A 21,209-nucleotide genomic window follows, 5' to 3' on the forward strand; every position below is an offset into this window, starting at 1 on the left:
TCTGGCCTCAGACACTTACTAGTTGTGTGACCCTGGGCAAGTCATTTAACTCTGTTTGCTTCAATTTCCTCATCTGTAAAATGAGCTGGAGAAGGAAATGGCAGAGTATCTTTGTTAAGAAAACTCCAAAAAGGGGGTCACAAAGAATCACACATGACTGAAACTGAAATGACTAGAACAAAACAAACAACAGCAGAATTTGAACACAGGTCACCTGACTCCTAATCTAGTGCTCTTTTAATTATTCTGATCTCCCTGTCTGTAAAATGGCCTAATACTGCTTTACTTGTATAAAAGTAAAGGACTGTTAATCAGCAACACGGTGTGCTTTAAGAACACTGAATTTGAAGCAAGAAAAACCTGAGTTCAGTTCCCAGTTCTCCTACCTAATATCTGGTCACATTCACAGCAACTAGATCAAGGAAAGATCTTTGACAATATCTCTTCCAAACCCTTCCTTTTATGGTTGAAGAAAAACAAAGTCAAAGAGACTTGCATGTAGCCACACAGCTAATCATTAATAGCTAGCAACCAAACTGGGGTCTTCTAACTCTAAATCCAGTGATCTTTCATGCCATGCCTTGACTATGGATAAGCCAATTCAACTATCTGGGACTGTTTCCTCATTTGTCAAACACAAGAGTCCTATTAGATGATTTCTAAGCTCTCCTCCAACTTTCTATTCTTCAGGTCCCTTCCAGCTCTCATACTGAAATCTCTGTGATCATTAGTGATCATGTGTTAATTGTGTTTTTGTTCTACAGAAGGGATTTCCTGGGAACCAAGGAGGCCTCCCTGCTTTTGATGGCCATGTTTCTCCTTGCTGTGTTTTACCATGGACAGCAGGTAATGGGGCCATGTGGATTCATTTCCAATTCATCAGCTTTTGTTTCAGGTTCTTATAAAGGGATCCATTGCTCTTTGCTGTTTATAATTATTATCTGCTTAAGTAAGTAATGGCCTTTAATGAACCAAAATATAATAAAGAACAACACAGGGGCAGCTCGATGGCGCAGTGGATAGAGCACCAGTCCTGGAGTCAGGAGTACCTGAGTTCAAATCCAGTCTCAGACACTTAATACTTAACTAGGTGTGTGACCCTGGGCAAGTCACTTAACCCCAATTGCCTCACTAAAAAAAAAAAAAAAGAATGGAAAAAAAAGAAAGAACAACATAGAAACCATCTAATTAAAATTACTTTGTACATACTATATTCTGAGGAACCATTTAATTACCTCCATTACATAAATATTTCCATCAAAAAATGGGAATTCTAATTTGTCCCAGGGGCAATGAGTCCGTATCCCAAAGTTGTGGTTGTTTCTATATAACAGAATTTATTAAACTAGTCCTTGGCTCTTTAGAATTTTTTATTTTGCCAGCAGATTGTTCAGTGGTTAACTGAATCAGTGATGAGTCAATCAAAATAAGATGTGGGCAGCTAGGTGGTGCAGCGGGTAAAGCACTGGCCCTGGAGTCAGGAGTACCTGAGTTCAACTCCGACCTCAGACACTTAACACTTACTAGCTGTGTGACCCTGGGCAATTCACTTAACCCTAATTGCCTTGCTAAAGAAAAAAAAAAATTTGTAATGAGTTTTCTCACTTGAGATCAGTGTTCCTTCCACTAAGCCCTAGCTGCCATTATGTAACCTTGATTCATAGAAAGGGCTTCAGAACAAACTCATTTTCATTGAGGGGGGCAGCTAAGTGGCACAGTGGATAAAGCACCGGCCCTGGATTCAGGAGGACCTGAGTTCAAATCCGGCCTCAGACACTTGACACTTACTAGCTGTGTGACCCTGGGCAAGTCACTTAACCCTCATTGCCCCGCAAAACATACATACATACATACATACATACATAAAAACAAGACCCCCCCCCAAAAAAAAAGAAGGAACTCATTTTCATTGAAAATGTTCGAGGCAGCTAGGTAGCACAGTGGATAGAACCCTGGATTCAGGAGGACCTGAGTTCAAACCCAGCTTCAGACCTTTGACACTTACTAGCTGTGTGACCCTGGGCAAGTCACTTAACCCCAATTGCTTCACCAAAAAAAAGTTCTTAGAAGGCCCCCAAGACGGTTATATCATACAGTGAAAGAAATGTTCCTTTTGAATTCAGGGACATAGGTAGGAAATCTGCCTCTGTAACTTACTACCTGTATGACCATCAGCAAGTCACTTAATATCTCAGGGCCTCTGTTTCTTTCATATGTCATATGTCAAATTCGAGAATTGAACTAGATGACCTCTAAGGTCCTTTCCAGCTCTGTTTCTTACTAGTGAATCAGTTCCATTGGGCAATCTGGCAAAATCTCGAAAGACCACAGGACACTTGAGTATGTAACCACTGGTATAAAATGGATCACAGAGTCCTTTGGCAGTCTAGTGAAACCTATGGGGATCCTTTCTCAGAGCAATGGCTCTAAATTCATAAAATAAAATGCGTAAGATTTCAATAGAGAACAATTATGTTAAAATACAGTTCTATATTAATTTATATACATATATACATCTATAGATGTGTATGTATATATACATATATTGAAATCTATGTGTGTATGTTGTAGGGTCTAAAATTCTACATATGTACAAGCTATGTGTGTATATATACAATCTATATATTATGTATGCATGTATACATATATGTGCATTTATGTGTATATATATTATATGTATATATATATATATATTATGCGTAGTGTGTTTGTGTGTGTGCTTGTGAGCATGAGTGAAAGAGAGAAAGAGAGTGAGAAAGAGAGAGAGATTGAATTCACACACCCCAGGGTTAATAACCCTTATTAAAGATCAGAGTCAATATGAGCCCACAAGAATCTTTTTCTATTTGAATTTGACACCATCGGAAAGGAGAGAGAGATTTCGACTGAACACGAAGAAACAACCATTTGAGCTAGTCAGTAGTTAATTGGGTTGACTTATAAGGCAGGGAGCAATCTCTAAATTAGGATATTCCAGTGAAGGCTTTATGGATATTTGATGGGAATATTCTAGAGAGTACCCCTATTCAAGTATAGTTTGGACCAGAAAGTCTCCAAGGCCCCTTTCTGTTCTAAAATTATGTGATTAAAACTAAATAAACTTTGCCACTGTCAAATATTCTCAAACAGCTGTCATAGGTTTTTAAAAAAGATATATGAAGGGGTGGGGGGAAACAAGCATTTGTGTGGATTAATTCATACCAGGAATTCCCAGACCTCTGTTCTTGAAAGGAAAAGGAGCATAGGGTATGGTTTATCTAGAATGTTGTTTATATGATGCAAGTATAACACACAGTGACTTCAAGATCCCTTTCATCTGATAAAGTGATTATTGTGTCTAATCAACTTCCTAAAGCCTAAGTTTTAGGCTAAGACAATACATTAAAACAACAACAAGATGAAGAAGGTAGGGATATCCCACTAACTAGAAGGCAAAAGAATGTTCCACAAAACTCCTCCCAATGCCTTCCTTTATACAGGACAGAACTGGACTGAACTCTATGCCCCCACTGGGTATTTCCTGGTGTCCTATACTCCTCAACCCCTGGTTCCCTGCCTACTTTTTATGTGTTCTCTCCATTATTTGATTGTCAGCTATTTGAGGAGAGGTACTGTCTTTCTTTTTATTAATTGTATCTCCAGTACCTAGCACAGTACCTGGCACATAGTAGGCACTTAAAAATGTTTAATGACTCATTCGATTGGGATAAGGACTAGACCTATGATGTCCCAGGTATGTAAACTCCCTCTCTCGATGTAGGTCAGAACCTCCTCTGTAACTTATGGTCTCAGAGGTTGCCTAGAACACTTAAAGGTCAAGTGACTTGCCCCCAGTCACAGTGATTCAGGGGCAGGACTTCAGATTTTCTGGGTTTCAAGACCGGTTCTCTTATTATTTGGCCTCCCATATACAATGGGGGAATGAATCTTTTTCTAGTTTCCTCTACCGGTAATGTTTTGGCATCTGCTTACATATTTAGTAATGGGAAGTTCACTACCTAATTACACAGCCTATTCCATTTCCAGTCAGCTCTAATCATTAGAAAGTGGTTTTTATCAAACTGACATTGGCCTCCTTGTTACTTCTACCCATTGCTCCCAGATCTGTTTTTTAGGAAGAAGCAGAATGAGAGTATGTCATTATGTAGTATTCTATAGCTAAATTTTTTTCCCCAAAAGTCTTGCAATGTGGACATCACAGAAGTTACCCTATCTATTTCACAAATAAGCAAACTATGGCTTAACAAGCATTTGTTAAGCACCTACTATGTGCTAGGCCAGGGTTTGTAAGTAGAAAACCAGGGACCCAAACTCAAATCTTCTGACACCAGCTCTTTCTAGCTAGTACACCAAATAATGTCTAATCTCTTTCTCATGTAACAGCATTCCAGATGTTTGAGGAACATATTTATCTTTTCTTCTAAGTCATCTCATCAGTAGGATTAATATCTCTAGTGCCTTAAACCATTCTCATATAACATGGTTTGAGTACCCTTACCCACCTGAACACACTCGAGCTTGTCAATGGATTGCTTAAAATGTGGAACTCAGACTTTTTAGCCTAAAATAATTTGGGGGCCTGGAAAAAAGGATCAAAGCTTTGTTTTTTATATAGCATATTCACACAATTTTCATCCCAAGAATTACTGTTTAATCCATGCCATGTCAACTTGTCTCTTTTACCATCCATCTTCTTCTCATAACTCTCATACTCACTTCAAAAGAAAGTATCAAAAGAGTACAAAGAAAAAGAGAAGAATTCCAGCCAAAGCTGAAATAGGAATATATCAGAGAGAAATTGCTATGGAAACAGAAGGAGGCAATGAACACTGGAAGAAACTGCCAAAAAAGAAACTGTATTTTCTTAATAAATTATTTAAAAAGGAAAAAAGTCATGTTTTAAAATGTAGACTGTGAAGAATGGGTAAATGAGAGATTCAATGGCAAGTTGGAAGAGTAAATGGTGGCTTAATGCTAATAAATCTCATACCGTGTAATATGTAGAATGGAAATAAGAAACTTAATATGACATTTCTCTGGGCATCAATGAAAACCAAACAAAAATTCAGTCCCAATTGTCTGCACAATTCTGATATTTTTATTACAAATTTTTCACAGTCATTTTAAAATGTTATTGATATCTTTTGTTTTTACATCACCTTCATTTCCAAATATATCCTTTTCTCCTCTCCTAAAACATTCCTCCATAACATAGGCAACTAGGTGGCATAATGGAAAGAGCACTTGACCTAGAGTCGGAAAGATCTCAGTTCAAATCCAGTCTCAGACACGTATTATCTGTGTGACCTTGAACAAGTCATTTAACTTCTATTTGTCTGATTCCTTGACTGCAAAATGGAGATAATAACAATTTCATATGGTAATTTTTCTCCCCATTACCACTTGCAGGTCCTCCCCCTGTCTCCATCACTCAATAAATTCTCTTCTTTTGAAATTTTTGCTATCCATATCTACCACCCAATCAAGATCCTGGTAGATGTCTATATACCCCCAGAGCATTCCCCTTCTTTCCTCAATGAGTTTGGTATATGACTCACAGCTTTTCTCTATTCCCCAACTCCTGTCTTCATACTAATGAACTTCAGTATACATATTCACTCTCCCTTAAACACCCTAAGTACTCAGGTCCTCAATTTACTCACTTCCCATGAGCTACTTACTCCTCTGCCCCAGCCCAGCATCACACAAACATGATGATACCCTTGATCTTGTCATCTCCTACAAATGTGCTACCTCAAGAATTCCAAAACCCCATTATCTGACCTTTATCCATTGGCTTTTGACCTCTCCCTCTGACTTCCCTTACAAAACCCTACTCTTCACCCACACCATAATCTCTAATCCCTTGACCCCTCAATTCTCTCTCAGGCCATCTCTTTTTTGCTAGCCATTCTCTCCTCTTCTCTCCATCTTGACCTCTTGGTGAAGCAATTCAAATCTACATTATCTTCCTCTAAGCCTCCTTATCATATCCCTAATTATACCTAGCCAAGCCTCAACCTTGGATTTCTCTCATGATTCACCACCACTTTCACTCCTACACACAAGTTGCAAAATGAAGATGGAGAAAACCTTACAACCATTCTTACTGGTCCACTACAAATTTATGTTATACGACCTCAATTGGTTCCTCACTGCCACTAGGCAATCCTACTATACCTCTCTTATCAACTCACTATCCCACTCTCCACTGTAGATCTTCCAGACCCCTCTATGCCCCCTAAGGCCTTCCATGGCTTTCCCTTTCCCACTCTCTCAGCTGAGAACTTTGCCTCATATTTTACAGGACAAAAATGACATCATTCACCATGTGCTCTCACTTCTGCATTCTTCCTCATCTCCTATCACTCAAGTGCTCTCTGCTACTATCTCTTCTTTCATTCCTATCTCACATTTCCCTTAATAACCTAGCCCCCTCCTACCTTTCCAGTCTTCTTTTATTTTATTACCCACCACATATTCCCACTACATACATGGTTAGAAACCCAGTAATACTGGTTTCCTGATTGTTCCATAAACAAGACACTCCAACTCTCAACTCTGGGCACTTTCTCTGTCCCTGTGACTGGAATGTTTTCCCTCCTCTTCTCCACCTACTGACCTTGCTGGCTTGTTTTTTTATGTCCTAACTAAAATTCCTTCTTTTACTAGAAGCCTTCCCTAGCTGCTCTTAATTCTAGTGCATTGCCTCTGTTAATGATGTCCCACATGGGCAGCTAGGTGGTGCAGTGGATAGAGCACTGGCCCTGGATTCAGGAGGACCTGAATTCAAATTTGGCCTCAGACACTTAACACTTACTAGTTGTGTGACCCTGGGCAAGTCACTTAACCCCAATTGCCTCACCAAAAAAAAAAATTATGTCCTACATGCTTTGTTTATATTTGTTTGTATGTTGTCTCCCCCATTAGATTGTAAGCTTCTGTAGGGCACAGATTGTCTTTTACCTCTTTTTGTATCTTGAGAGCTTAGCAGTGTCTGGCTCCTAAGAGGCAATTAATAAATGTTTCTTGATTGATTGATTGAGCATCAAATAAGATAAAATGTGTAAAGTACTATATAAAATTCTTATTCTATCCACCTTCCTCCTTATAACAAAGAATAAAATAAAGAAAAAAAAGGATTCAGCAAAACTAACCAACAAGTAACCTAACATGAAAGAATATGCAATGTTCTATACCCATAGTCCCCCTATTCTGCAAACAAGGAATGTTTATTTTTTTTTCTCATTTTCAGGACCGAGCTCAGTCATTATAATTACCCAATGTTCAGAGGTGTTTGGGTTGTTATTCTTTCTCCTTCTATTTTTGTTGTTGTAATCATTATGTATATTGGGATTTTTTGGCAGTAATTCTTAACTCTTAGTTTAAACTTAGCTAATGGGAAGACTGGGCCAAGTATGAAAATGAAAAATATTGCCAAAGAACCTAAGAAAATGAAGTTAGAGGAAATGAAGACGTGTTTCCATGTATCAGCTGAAGAATACTAAAGTAATTCAACTCAAACCAGATAATTCAGACCAGATAAATTCCCAGCAATAATGATGATGGCTTGGAGAAAAGAATTCTATTTATACCTCATAGAACTAGTGAAGTCAAATCTTGTTAATTGAATACAGGAAAGTCATTTCACCTTTCTGAGCCACAGGGGACATTCTAAGACTTACTTAATGAGTTATAGAGTTCCAATAGTAATAAAAAAGTTCCCAATAGAGGCAGTTTTCACATGAGGAAAATCATAAACACATGACACCTTAAAGTCATGAGGATCCTTTACATTCATTCAACACTGTACACTGTGATTTCATGTTTACCCACATTTAAATAGGATAGAGATGTCATTATGTCCATTTTATTGGTGAGGAAATTGAGGCTCATAGACATGAAATGATTTGTCCAAGGTCAAACACAGCTCTTCAGAGGCTGAGCTGCAACTCAAACCCATCTCTGGCTCCCAACCCAGGACTTATTCATGTCTGTCCCATTATTATTCCCTTCTATTTTTGTTGACATTGGCTCCAGTTCTGCCTTCTGGAATCAAGTAGCATCAGAAGGGTCCTATTTTATGATTTTTTCAGAAAAAAAGACATTTCCCATCCTCTCAAACTCTTCATGAATGAGAATAAATGTAATTTGTTAAACTGACCAGCAATGTTAATAAGCTTACTATTTTTCCATTTAGGGAAGGACCAGCATACTTAGCTCTTCCTAAGCACATCAGGGAAAACATTATAAGTCCATGCAATTTACAAAAACGTTGTGTTATTATCTGATTGCCTCACATACAACCTAATGAACTTATGAAAGAATCATGATGTTACAAATGTTAGGGGAGAGATGTCTAATAAAAACATAATGATACCTAGCATTAATGTAATGCTTTAAAGCTTGCAAAGCACTTTACAAATCTTATTTGAGTCTCACAACCACCATATGAGGTAAATTATATTATTATCCTTATTTTATAAAAGAAGAAACTAAGGTAGGTAGAGGTAAAGTGGCTTACTCTTGGTCATATAGTAAGAATCTGGTATTAGATTTGAACTCTGTCTTCCTGTTTCTGGGTCCATGGCCCTATCTACTGTTCCACCCAACATGATGCTCCTCTATAAAATGTCCAACTTACATCATTTAACTTTTCCTTAAACATCTCCAGTGATGAGGGAACCAGTAAATCTCAAGGAAATCAATTTTATTATTTAATCAATCAACAATCATTTATCAAGTTATAGGCATTTTATTAGGCACTTGGGATACATAAAATAAAAAGAAATAGACCTTACACTCTAGGAGTTTTTATTTTAATTTGGGAGGGAATAAACAGACAGACAGACAGACAAAAGAATGAAAGAATGAAACCAGGGTACTCACCCTCCTCCCTTATCTACTAAATAGCCCCTAAAAGCAGTTAGAACAGGGCTGTTATTCAGCAGCTTTGCCTCTAATTAGAAGGCTTAAGGCTTCTTTTCTAATAATCTTTGGCTCATTAAACCCCTACCCCAGCACAATGTATTAAAAGTTGGATTTTAGTTCATTCTAGTATCTCACCCAAAGAGGGGAACAGAAAAGTACTTACTATACAATATCAGGTATGGGACAGGTATTTATTTCTTACACACAAAAGAAATGCTTAACGCAAAATTCTCACAGGCATGCATTGATTGAAAGACAAACAAATTAAGTGTCAGTACTAACTGCTATGTTATTATAATCTGTTAGTACATTAATACTTAAAACCATCTAAACATGAAATACTTTACAGGATTGCTAATTAAGCATTTTACATTTCCCCTCAACACAACACCATCTTGCTCAAAGACTATGTCTTATGGCAAATCAGACCAGGATTAGGATGATCCTCCAGTCCATGGTTATGTTTTCTAAGGGTGCTAGAGTAGCTGCCAAACTGAAGCTAGTACCAATTGAGGAGCCAGAGTATTCAGACTCATTCATTCAAACCAGATTCTCAAACTCATAAGGTGGCCTTTGAGCTTGGATACCTCTATTTCAGGAATAATATTTGTTCCTTTAAGATCAGAAAGGAAAGATGAAATATGGAAGAGGCAACCCCATGCCCAAGATCAGGATCACCTACTTTGGAAATAGGCTTTAGTTGCCATGTGCTCAAATGGTAGGCAGAATTAAGTTGGATAAGCTACACTTTCCTGACCCTCACAAGTGAGCTCCTTACCACATGGGAAGTCCAAAAAAGAGTAAAGGACAGAGTCGATCCCTTTTTTAAAAGTCCAGTGAGCAGATCATCCTGCTGAGTGACCAATAAGGGGATTGCCTTATCATCTCAAAGTGCCAAGTTTCTTTTGCATTGTATCATGCACATAGGCTTACAGAAACTGCCAAAGGTCTCATCATCTGCCATTAACCAAATGCTGAACTAGCAAATATGGTAAACCAAAATCAAGCAAGGTCATTTGGCACATGCTCTATTCATCTCTATCCCTCTCCCTCTCTCTCTTTATGTGTACATATGTCTATATTATGTATTTCTATGTAAAATATTTAATATATAAGTTATTCACATATGTATATCTTATATAAGTTTATACATATTCTATAAAATTTCTACCTACCTATATAGCTATACCAAAGTTATATATGTGTATATAACTATATAGCTAGAAGGATATGGATAAATATAGATATATGTGTATATATACACATGTATATGCATTCTATCTATGTATAGATATTTTGCGTGTCATATTTATGTGTATATGAGCAAAACATAAAAACAAATACAAGTTTTAGGGAGGGGGAGTACTAGCATTAGAGGTATAGGGAATCAGGAAAGGTCTCCAGTGAACAATATCACTTGAACTGAACTTTGGATAAAACTAGGGATTCTTAGAGGGAGAAGTGAGGAGAGAAGTAAGTGCCTCACAGGCAGCTCAAATCAGGTGATGAATATTGGCAATTTGCATAAATAACATGTATGCATTATATGCCTTTCAAAAATATTCTAGGAACAAACTCACTTTTTTGAATATTAAAAATTAAAGCAAATTTTGAGAATTTTAAAATTGCATTTAAATTCATTGTGACTCAACAACTAAAAATAATAACCTCAGCACAAAGTACTAACCTTTTTTGAAATTCCTAAATTATGTTGGAGGTTCTCCATTCCCACCCACCTACCCCAAAGTGCCCAAGTGTTGGGTCTATATGCATAATCCTTAGGGCAGGGACCATGTCTTCTACATTCTTACATAATCCCTTAGAGCATAGATCAAGGGGCAATGAACATGGCATTCTTCAATGTGACTGCTTTCAAAACTATCCATCAAAAAAAAAAAAGTAAGACTAGTTTTTGGACTGACAGCTGGGGAAGAATGCATATATAATCCTAGGTTACCTGTACAGTTTTCAAAAACATTATGAGATAGTACAAATATCACTATCTCCATTTTACACAGAAAGGAACCAAGGCTTTAAGCAATTTAATTGATGTCTAGTAACTAGCAGAATTAAAGCTTTAACCCAGGTCCCGTCATTCCAAATCAGTTCAGGTACCAATGCTTCTTCCCACCATACCATCCCTGCCTCTTCCATGGAGTCCCTGATGATAACCAAGGAGAAAAAAAAGTTAACCTCCAGGTCAGGATATGTTAAAGAAGATTCATTCAATCAATCAACTAGCATTATTAATTAACTTATTGTGCCAGGCACTCTGCTAGGCACTGGGAAGACAAAAATAAAAGTCCCTGCCCTCACGGAGCTTACATTCTCTCAAATGAGTGAAGTAATGCCAATGATAAATGCTATTAATGTGTACTTTTCAAATTTTTTTACTCATATATGGATAGTTAGAGGCAGAGAGTTTAAGTAACTTGCCCAAGGTCACGTGGCTATTAGTTGTAGAGCTGGAACTCTGTTCAATCTTTAGACTCCCACTTCAGTCCCTCTCTGTCTTAAACAAGTACCCCCTCTGAAGAAGTGCATCAATGCTCATTGTCATCTAACTATAACTTCTGCCAAGTTATATTATTCATTGTATCCCATCCAGTACAGAGTCTGCCCACTCCTGTGCTTGTTACCTGGTACCCTTCTTTTCTCTTTGTGACTCATACATCTCTCTATTTTTATTAAAGTGCTTAATAATAACCATTGATCCCTCTTACGCAGAAGCATCTACTGTGAGCATATGTAATTAGAAATCTGCCAAGTCACCAAGGCAGTTATGTAACTCAATAATTGGGAAATTTCATCTAGTATCTATGTGAAAGTGATATGCTAAATACTCCCACTTCCCAAGCAGGTGAGGGAATGATTGGACTGGGAAGCAGCACAATTTGCTTGCATTTCCAGCCTCACAGATGACTCATTCGGAAGTCTTGGGGATTAGTATGCATGAGGGGATCAAGGAATGACCAGGAAGCTGCCCCAGCTTCAACATTTATTTACCATAGAAGGAGGAAATACTGCCGTGCAGTCTCCTGGAATGTGACAGGGACTGATGAGGTTGTTTACAAGGCATATTCAGGTCTCCTAAAGGAAGGCATAGGAGTGGGTAGACTTCATATAACATGGAATACAATGTCATTTGGGGACCCTCTAATATCTCTGATATCTACAGGAGCTAAGGAGGACTTGAAGCTTTCAATCTGAAACCTTTATATTAGACCCTCCTTTCCTCCCCAGCTACTGATAAATACTGCTCTTTCTCTCTGTTTCTCTCTTTCTCTCTCCCTTTTTCATACACATGCTTCTCTCTCCTCAGATAAGTAATACCTAAATGCCCAAAAAATGAGCGACTGGAGGACATGATAACCCTTAGAAGTCCAAGAGAACTAGTGAGGCAACTGAGAGCTTGTGACTTGACCCAAGGGTCTGAGAACTACATGCCACATCATCTTTTTTTTTTTGAGGGGCAATGAGGGTTAAGTGACTTGCCCAGGGTCACACAGCTAGTGAGTGTCAAGTGTCTGAGGCCGGATTTGAACTCAGGCCCTCCTGAATCCAGGGCCAGTGCTCTATCCACTGCACCACCACATCGTCTTTATGAAAATAATATCTCTCATTTATATAGAATTTTAATACAAAGGCTAGTGCCTTCATTTTAAAAATGAGGAAACTAAACTTCATAGAATTTAGAGATCTTAGAGATCATCTATGCCAACAGTTCTTAACCTGGAGTTCACTAAAGGTTCGATGGATATATTTCAGGGGATCTGTTAACGGGGATGGGGACATCCTTATTTTTGTTTGTTTGTTTTGTTTTTGTGAGGCAATTGGTGTTAAGTGACTTGCCTAGGGTCACATAGCTAGTAAGTGTCTGAAGGGAAATCTGTATTTAAGCCTAAAAAGAATACTTGGAGCTAGATTTCAAAAGACTGTAAATGCTAAACAGAGATATTTTCATTTTATCCTAGAACAAGGATAGGGGTATGATAGGGATTGAGGAGTAGGGATAGGAATAAGGCATGGGGATCGCTATCCAGGGAACTGCTGGACATTCTTGAGCAGAATATTATGGTCAGTCTTATGCTTTGGGCATCCCAATTTGGCTTCTATAGAAAATGAAATAGAAGGGAGACAGACCAACAATAAGGTTTTTGCAGTCTGGTCTCTCTGAACTTGAATGGGAACTGTGAGAGTAGAGAGAAGGCAAACATTGTGGAGGTAGACAATGAGAGTTAAACAAAAGTTAAAAACAATAAAACTTAATAAGACTTAACAAAAGCAAGACTTGACCACTGACTGATTGTGGTGCTCTTGATAGAAATAAGAAATTTAGAAAGTGGGTTGAGTTTGAATGAGTGAATAAATACATGGCATAAGGGGCTAAAATTCTAGCTATAATGTCTAAAATCTAATGAGTGGTCACCTTAAATTAGAAGGTTTAGCACCAGTCTTTGGTCATTAAGCATTTATTAAAGCATACTAGGTATTAGAAAAAAAGAACAAGTGGAGTTAAGAAAAGGCCTATCTAGCCCAGAGTTCCAGCCTGGTCTGGTTCTTCCTCAAGTCCTCTGCCACGAGCCTGCTTCAACCATGAACTCCTCTCAAACTGAGTGTGGATGCTTTTGATAAGTCTGTAGCAGAGGCAGTCCTTACACATTGCTTCAAGCTGATTGGTAGGCATCATCCAAATACATTGGTTCACTAGATTTGAAGGTGGTCTTGGATTGAGTTCAAAGTCCTTAACTTCTGATAACAATACCTCCTTAAGGGCCAGCCAGGTGTGATTACAATCTAATTAACTTGAAGTAGACTAATCAGCAAAGTCAATCACTCTCACTTAATTCAATCAGTTTAGATTAATCTCCAAGTAAGCCTTTAGTATCTGCCAAATCCCATTATTTCCTCACAATGGAAAGGTATTTTTAATTGATTTTGTTCTGAACTTAAGAAATAAAATAAGCATTTCTATAACAGTAGAAGAGAAAAAAAGATGATTGCCCATGAACTGCAAATCTTTTATGTACAACTTACTATTCCTTTGTTATTATGTACCTTTTTGTGTGTTTTTTCCTTTTTTCTTCCCTCCCACCCTAGAGATGGCTACTATTAGACACAAATATGTATTTATGCAAAATGTATGTAAATATCTAACATTTGTAATATATGAAATATTATATATCATATTTATGTATATATACATATTGGGGGTGTATGTATATATATAAACATATACGTGTGTGTGGTTTCTCTGGATGCATTTCTATGAGAATCCAGAGGACAGAACTAGAACTAATGACTGAAAGTTACAGGAAATCAATTTCAGTTTATTATAACTATTAACTTCCTAAAAATTGGAGTTTTCCAAAATGGAATGGATTATCTTAGGCATTGCTAAGTTCTCCATCCCTGGAGATAACCCAGCAGTGGTTAAATAAAGACTTCTTAGGAATGTTATCAGAGAGATTCTTCCATTGGGTTAGACTAAAAGCCAATGGTGAGATTCTCTGATTCTGCATCTCCCTTCCATTATAACATTGAAAGAAATCTTAGAAACCTGCTCCATGCCCTTGCTTCAGAGAAGATTGTAACCAGATTGAGTACATGTAAAACACTTATGAAAGAGTTCAAAAAGAAAGCTAGAAATTTTCCAGCCAAAGACAGTTTAGAGAGGGCTGTGCTTGGCTGCAAGAAGAGTCCAACCCCATGACTGAGCCAACACAGTCCCCAAGCAGGCTTTGCCAGAGAAACTTATCCCTGAGCCTCCAAATCAGCTGCAGAACCAGCATCTTCAGGAACTAAGCTTACAGTCAGGTGAGATGGCTGAATGGCTGACCAGAGGGGAAAATATAGGGGTGTCTGTGGGACCTAATGAGGAATTCAGCTATCCCACCCCAGCAGGGAACCAGGAAGAAATCTTGAGCAGTGGGAGGCCCAAGTAAGGAAGAGGAAATAAAATCCTTAAATAAGTCCATATTAGAAAAAGAAATTGAACAAGCCATTAATGAACTCCCTAAGAAAAAATCACCAGGGCCAGAGGGGTTTACGGTGAATTCTACCAAACATTTAAAGAACAATTAATTCCAATATTATACAAATTATTTGGAAAAATAGGTGAAGAAGGAGTTCTACCAAATTCGTTTTGTGACACAAATATGGTGGTGATACCAAAACCAGGCAGAGTCAAAACAGAGAAAGAAAATTATAGACCAATTTCCTTAATGAATATTGATGCCAAAATCTTAAACAAGATATTAGCAAGGAGATTACAGAAAGTGATCACCAGGATAATACACTATGACTAGGTGGGATTTATACCAGGAATGTAGGGCTGGTTCAACATTAGGAAAACTATCAAAGTAATCAACCACATCAATAAGAAAACTATCCAAAATCATATGATTACCTCAATAGATGCAGAGAAAGCTTTTGACAAAATACAGCACCCATTCCTAATAAAAACACTAGAGAACTTAGGAATAGGTGGAGCTTTCCTTAAAATAGCAAATATTATCTACCTAAAACCATCCGCAAGCATTATATGTAATGGAGATAAATTAGAGACCTTCCCAGTAAGATCAGAGGTGAAACAGGGATGTCCATTATCACCTCTATTATTCAATATTGTACTAGAAAAATTAGCTTTCACAATCAGAGAAGAAAAAGGAATTAAAGTAATCAGAATAGGCACGGAGGAAATAAAACTATCACTCTTTGCAGATGATATGATGGTATAGTTAGAGAATCCTAGAGAATCAAGTCAAAAATTACTTGAAAGTAGCAAGATATAAAATAAATCCACATTAAATCATCAGCATTTCTATATATGACCAAAAAAGTCCAGCAGCAAGAGTTAGGAAAAAGAAATTCCATTTAAAGTAACGGTAGATAATATAAAATACTTAGGAGTCTACTTGCCAAGGTAAATCCAGGAACTATATGAAAACAATTACCAAACACTTTTCACACAAATCAAATCAGATCTAAATAATTGGAAAGATATTAATTGCTCATGGATAGGCAGAGTTAATATAGTAAAAATGACAATTCTACCTAAATTAATTTACCTATTCAGCACCATACCAATCACACTACCTAAAAATTATTTTATAGAGCTAGAAAAAATAATAACAGAATTCATCTGGAAAAAAAAAGTCAAGAATATCATGGGAAATAATGAAGAAATGCACAGGAAAGTGGGTTAGCTGTACCAAATCTGGAGCTTTACTATAAAGTGGCAGTCATCAAAACTATCTGGTACTTGCTAAGAAATAGAGTGGAGGATCAATGGAATAGGCTAGGCACAGGAGACACAGTAGCAAATGACATTAGTAAATAAACCCAAAGACTCCAGCTTCTGGGATAGGAACTCAGTATTTGACAAAAAATGCTTTGAAAACTGGAAGATAGTATGGCAGAAATTAGGCATAGACCAACATCTTATACCTTATACTAAAATAAGGTCAAAATGGATACATGATTTAAACATAAGAGGTGATACCATAGGTAAATTAGGAGAGGAAGGAATAGTCTACCTTTCAGATCTTTGGAAAGGAAAACAGTTTATGACCAAACAAGAGATAGAGAATATTATGAAATGCAAAATGGATGGTTTTGATTACATTAAATTAAAAAGGTTTTGTACAAACAGAAGCAATACATCGAAAATTAGAAGGGATGCAGAAAGCTGGGAAACAATTTTTATGGCCAGTACTTCTGATAAAGGTCTCATTTCTAAAAGATATAGGGAACTAAATCAAATTTGTATGAATCCAAGTCATTCCCCAATTGAGAAATGGTCAAAGGATATGAACAGGCAGTTTTCTGATGAAGAAATAAAAGCTATCTATTCCCATAGGAAAAAATGCTCTAAATCACTATTATTATTTTTTTAGTGAGGCAATTGGGGTTAAGTGACTTGCCCAGAGTCACACAGCTAGTAAGTGTTAAGTGTCTGAGGCCAGATTTGAACTCAGGTACTTCTGACTCCAGGGCCAGTGCTCTATCCACTGTGCCACCACCTAGCTGCCCTGGAAATCACTATTGATTAGAGAGATGCAAATTAAAATAACTGTGAGATACCACCTGACACCTAACAGATTGGCTAATATGACAAAAAAGGAAAATAATGAATGTTGGAGAAGCTGTGGGAAAATTGGAACACTAATGCATTTTTGGTGGAGCTGTGAACTGATCCAACCATTCTGGAGAGCAATCTGGAATTATGCCCAAAGGGCTATAAAGTTGTGCATACCCTTTGACCCAGCAATACCACTTCTGGGTCTTTTCCCCAAAGAGATCATGAAAAAGGGAAAAGAACTAACATGTACAAAAATATTTATAGCTGCTCTTTTTGTGGTGGCAAGGAATTGGAAATTGAGGGGTTGCCCATCAATTGGGGAATGGCTGAACAAGTTGTGGTATATGAATGTAATGGAATTCTATTGTGCTGTAAGAAACAATGAGCAGGAGGAGTTCAGAGAAACCTGGAAGGACTTGCATGAACTGATGCTGAGTGAGATGAGCAGAACCAGAAGAACATTGTGCACAGTATCATCAACATTGTGTGTTGATCTACTGTGATGTACTGGATTCTTCTCACCAATGCAATGCTACAGAAGAGTTCCATGGGACTCATGATGGAAGGGAATCTCCAAATCCAGAAAAAAAAGAAAAAGAAAAAGAACTGTAGAGTAGAGATGCTGATTGAACCATACAATTTCTTTTGCTTTTGGTGCTGTTGTTTTTCTATTTTGAGGTTCTTCCTCATTGCTCTGATTCTTCTCTTATAACATGACTGATGCAGAAATATGAAAAAAAATCAAAGATAAGGAAATAGGAAAATAGAAATACAGATGAATATTATTAACTCTAAACTTAACCAATGCAACCCCAGATTGATTTCCAATTAAGCTAGTTCAAAGGAATTTAGGGTTTTCAGTAAGTAACTCACCAAATAACTGAACAGCCCGCCAGTCTAAGGTTGCTCTCGCAGAGACAGCAGTCACCCAATACAGAGCAACGAACACACGACGCCAGCTCAAGGGCCCCACCAGAAAACACAAGAGGAAGCTTGCATACCAGGAGTAGCCCACCTCCCATCCCCCAAAAGGGGAGGTCCTTCAAAAAGCTGCCCTTGTAACCTCGGGGTGGGCCAGGTATGGCCCCTCCCAAATGAGTTAGCTAAAAATGGGAATATCAATCTTTACCCCAAATAATTTTTACCACACCTCTCTCAAACCGAAACACCTGGGACCCTCTGAAGCTTGGGACAGTGTAGCTTGAAAGCATGGTCCCACTATAAAAGGGAGTTAAAAGTCAAGTAAAAGACATCAAGATGAGCAAGCAAAGAAAGTTGAGAACTATAGAAAGTTTCTTTAGCAACAAGGAAGATTGAGATGCACCCTCAGAAGAAGATAACCTCAGGGCCCCTACATCCAAAGCTTCCAAGAAAAATATGGATTGGTCTCAGGCCATGGAAGCACTCAAAAGGGACTTTGAAGGAAAAGTAGGAGAGACAGAAGGAAGATTTAGAGAGGTGGAGGAAAGAATGGAAAGAGAAATGAGAGTGATATAGGAGAGTCATGAGAAAAAGTCAACAGTTTGAAAAGCCAAATGGAAAAGGAGATACAAAAGCTCACAGAAGAAAATAATTGCCTAAGAATTAGGATTGAACAAATGGAAGCTAGTGACTTTATGAGAAAGCAAGACACAGTGAAGCAAATTCAAATGAATAAAAAATAGAGGGCAATATGAACTATCTCCTTGGAGAAACAGCTGACCTGGAAAATAGATTCAGTAGAAACAATTTGAAAATCTTTGGACTACCTGAAAACCATGACCAAAATAAGAGTTTAGACAGCATCTTTCAATGAGGGGATAACATACACACCCAATTGGGAGGAGTAATCTATCTACCCCTACAGGAAAGTAGGAGGGGAAGAGGATAAGGAGGGAAGGGTAAAAGAAGGGAGGGCAGAGTGGGGGAGGGGACAGTAATAAGTAAAACACTTTTGAGGAGGAATAGGGTAAAAGTAGATAGAAAATAGAGTAAATATCATAGGAAGGGAATAGGTTGGAGGGAAATAGTTATGATGATTGAGTATAATGGCAAAACTTATGGTACCTATGTTGCTGGGCTATTGTGAAGAAAATTCTTTGTCACATTTAAGGTACTATATAAAAGTTATGATGAACAGGATGTTGTTAGAAAAACCTGGAAAAACCTACATGAACTGAAGCAGAGTGAAATGTACTATATACAAAATAACAGCAATAGTGTAAGATGATCTGTTAGGAAGCACATGGTTATGTTCAGCAAGGCAATGATCCAATATAACTCTGAAGACTTATGAAAATTGCAATCCATCTACAGAGAAAGAACTGATGGTATCTGAAAACAGATTGAAGCATAATTTTTTGACAGTTCTTTAATCTGAAGTTTTGTTATTATCTGTTTTCTCTCACAACCTAGCTAATGTGGAGATGTTTTCCATGACTACTCATGTATAACTTACATTGAACTTCTTGAGTTCTTGGGGGTAGGGGGTGGGAAGGGAAGGAGGAAGAGACATTGGAACACAAAAAGTTTTTTAAAAATTGATGTCAAAATGTCTTTTCACATGTAATTTGGAAAATAAAATTCTAAACAGAAAAAAACAAAAACTAGAGAAAGTAGTCCTGCCACCTTCCTACATGGCTAAGAGTTTACAAGTCTTTTCTCTTTCATCTGTCCCTTCCCTCCCTCTCTTAACACCCACAGCTGGAATACACGGCTCGACTGGACTTCCTCTGGCGTGTTCAGGCCAAAGAGGAAATCAATGAGATGAAAGAGCTAAGGGAGCACAATGAGAATATGCTTCGTAACATTCTACCAAGTCACGTCGCTCGACATTTCTTAGAGAAGGACCGTGATAATGAAGTGAGTGTTTCCATATCTGGGGGGAGGGTGGTAAAGCTCAGTCTATATTAGCATATTAATACCAACTTGGGAAGAAAATTAATGTTGGCCTAAAAGAAAACAGAATGTGGGCAGGTAGAAACTAACATTGCTCCTACTTAATAGCATTTAGCCAGTCAAGAATTATCTCTGTTCTATAAAATATAAGCTGCTTCAGGGCAGTGGCTATGTTTTTCAGTGGATAGAACACTGGCCTTGAAGTCAGGAAGACCTGAGTTTGAATCCTTGCCCTAAACACTAATTAGCCATGTGATCCTGAGTAAGTTACTTAAACTCTTGGCCTCAGTTTCCTTATCTGTAAAATGGCAACAACAATAACAACAGCAATAATAATCACCTGACTGATAGGGTTGTTCTAGGAATGACATGAGATATTATATGTAAAACACTTTGTAAAACTTAAAGCACTATCTAAATGTTATTGTTGTTGTCATTAAACACTGACTACCCTGGCCCCCACTGCCAGTTATATCACCTTCATTTCTACCCTCCCAAGGTTCTCCAATAGTATTAAAGAAGTTGAGAGAGTCAAGGTTCTCTGCAAATGGCTCCAGACCCCACTGATGGTATTCCTTCAAGTATAGGAGGGTCCCCTGCACCTCAATTCCATTTAACTACTAACAGTTAGATTAGCTTTTACAATACAAAGAAAATATACTTTAAATGGCATATTGATAAATGTATAAGCAACTTAGCTCAGTTTCCATAGATCGATCCCAGATACAAGTCCAAACCGCATCTTGGGCTTGAGTCTTAGACTCTCTGGCTTCTCAAGGCTTCCTTTCAGGGCTTGCCAAGTACAATATCCCATCTGCAATCCTGGGTCCAAGGTTGCCTTGTCTCAAACTCCCAAGTCGGGTGAGAATTGCTGCCAATACCTGAAACTGAAGAAAATGAAACAAACCAGAAAAAAAAAAAACCCACTGCCAGACCCATTTATTTGAGCCAGGACAAAATAGAGGTAAAGAGAAAGCATCCCCCGTCCTGGTTCAGTTAATTGTACCCACCATTGTGGCTGAACTGAGCTACTCACCCTTTGGAAAGCCGCAGGGAAGCACATGCGGGAAAGAAAATGATTGTCCCAGTCTGACCATTTTTTTTTTTAAGTGAGGCAATTGGGGTTAAGTGACTTGCCCAGGGTCACACAGCTAGTAAGTGTGTGTTAAGTGTCTGAGGCTGGATTTGAACTCAGGTACTCCTGACTCCAGGGCCAGTGCTCTATCCACTGCGCCACCTAGCTACCCCCAGTCTGACCACTTTTAAAGACACAGCCTGTCCTGGCTACAAAGCCAATCATAAAAGGCTTCTCCTGCCT

The 21,209-nt window shown here is 37.9% G+C and overlaps 1 protein-coding gene across 2 annotated transcripts in view; it reads left to right on the forward strand.

Annotated features, from left to right (window-relative positions):
• The window catches only part of ADCY8 (adenylate cyclase 8), a 373,977-nt gene that overhangs the window by 301,550 nt on the left and 51,218 nt on the right, over positions 1-21,209 (forward strand). For both annotated transcript variants that reach the window (XM_043978000.1, XM_043978001.1), the window contains 2 exons: positions 765-846; positions 19,697-19,855. In XM_043978000.1, coding sequence (XP_043833935.1) covers positions 765-846; positions 19,697-19,855 — 241 coding nt within the window. The remainder of the gene's footprint in view (positions 1-764; positions 847-19,696; positions 19,856-21,209) is intronic.

The sequence above is a fragment of the Dromiciops gliroides genome, chromosome 1 (genome assembly GCF_019393635.1).
Source record: "Dromiciops gliroides isolate mDroGli1 chromosome 1, mDroGli1.pri, whole genome shotgun sequence".
Lineage (NCBI taxonomy): Eukaryota > Metazoa > Chordata > Mammalia > Microbiotheria > Microbiotheriidae > Dromiciops > Dromiciops gliroides.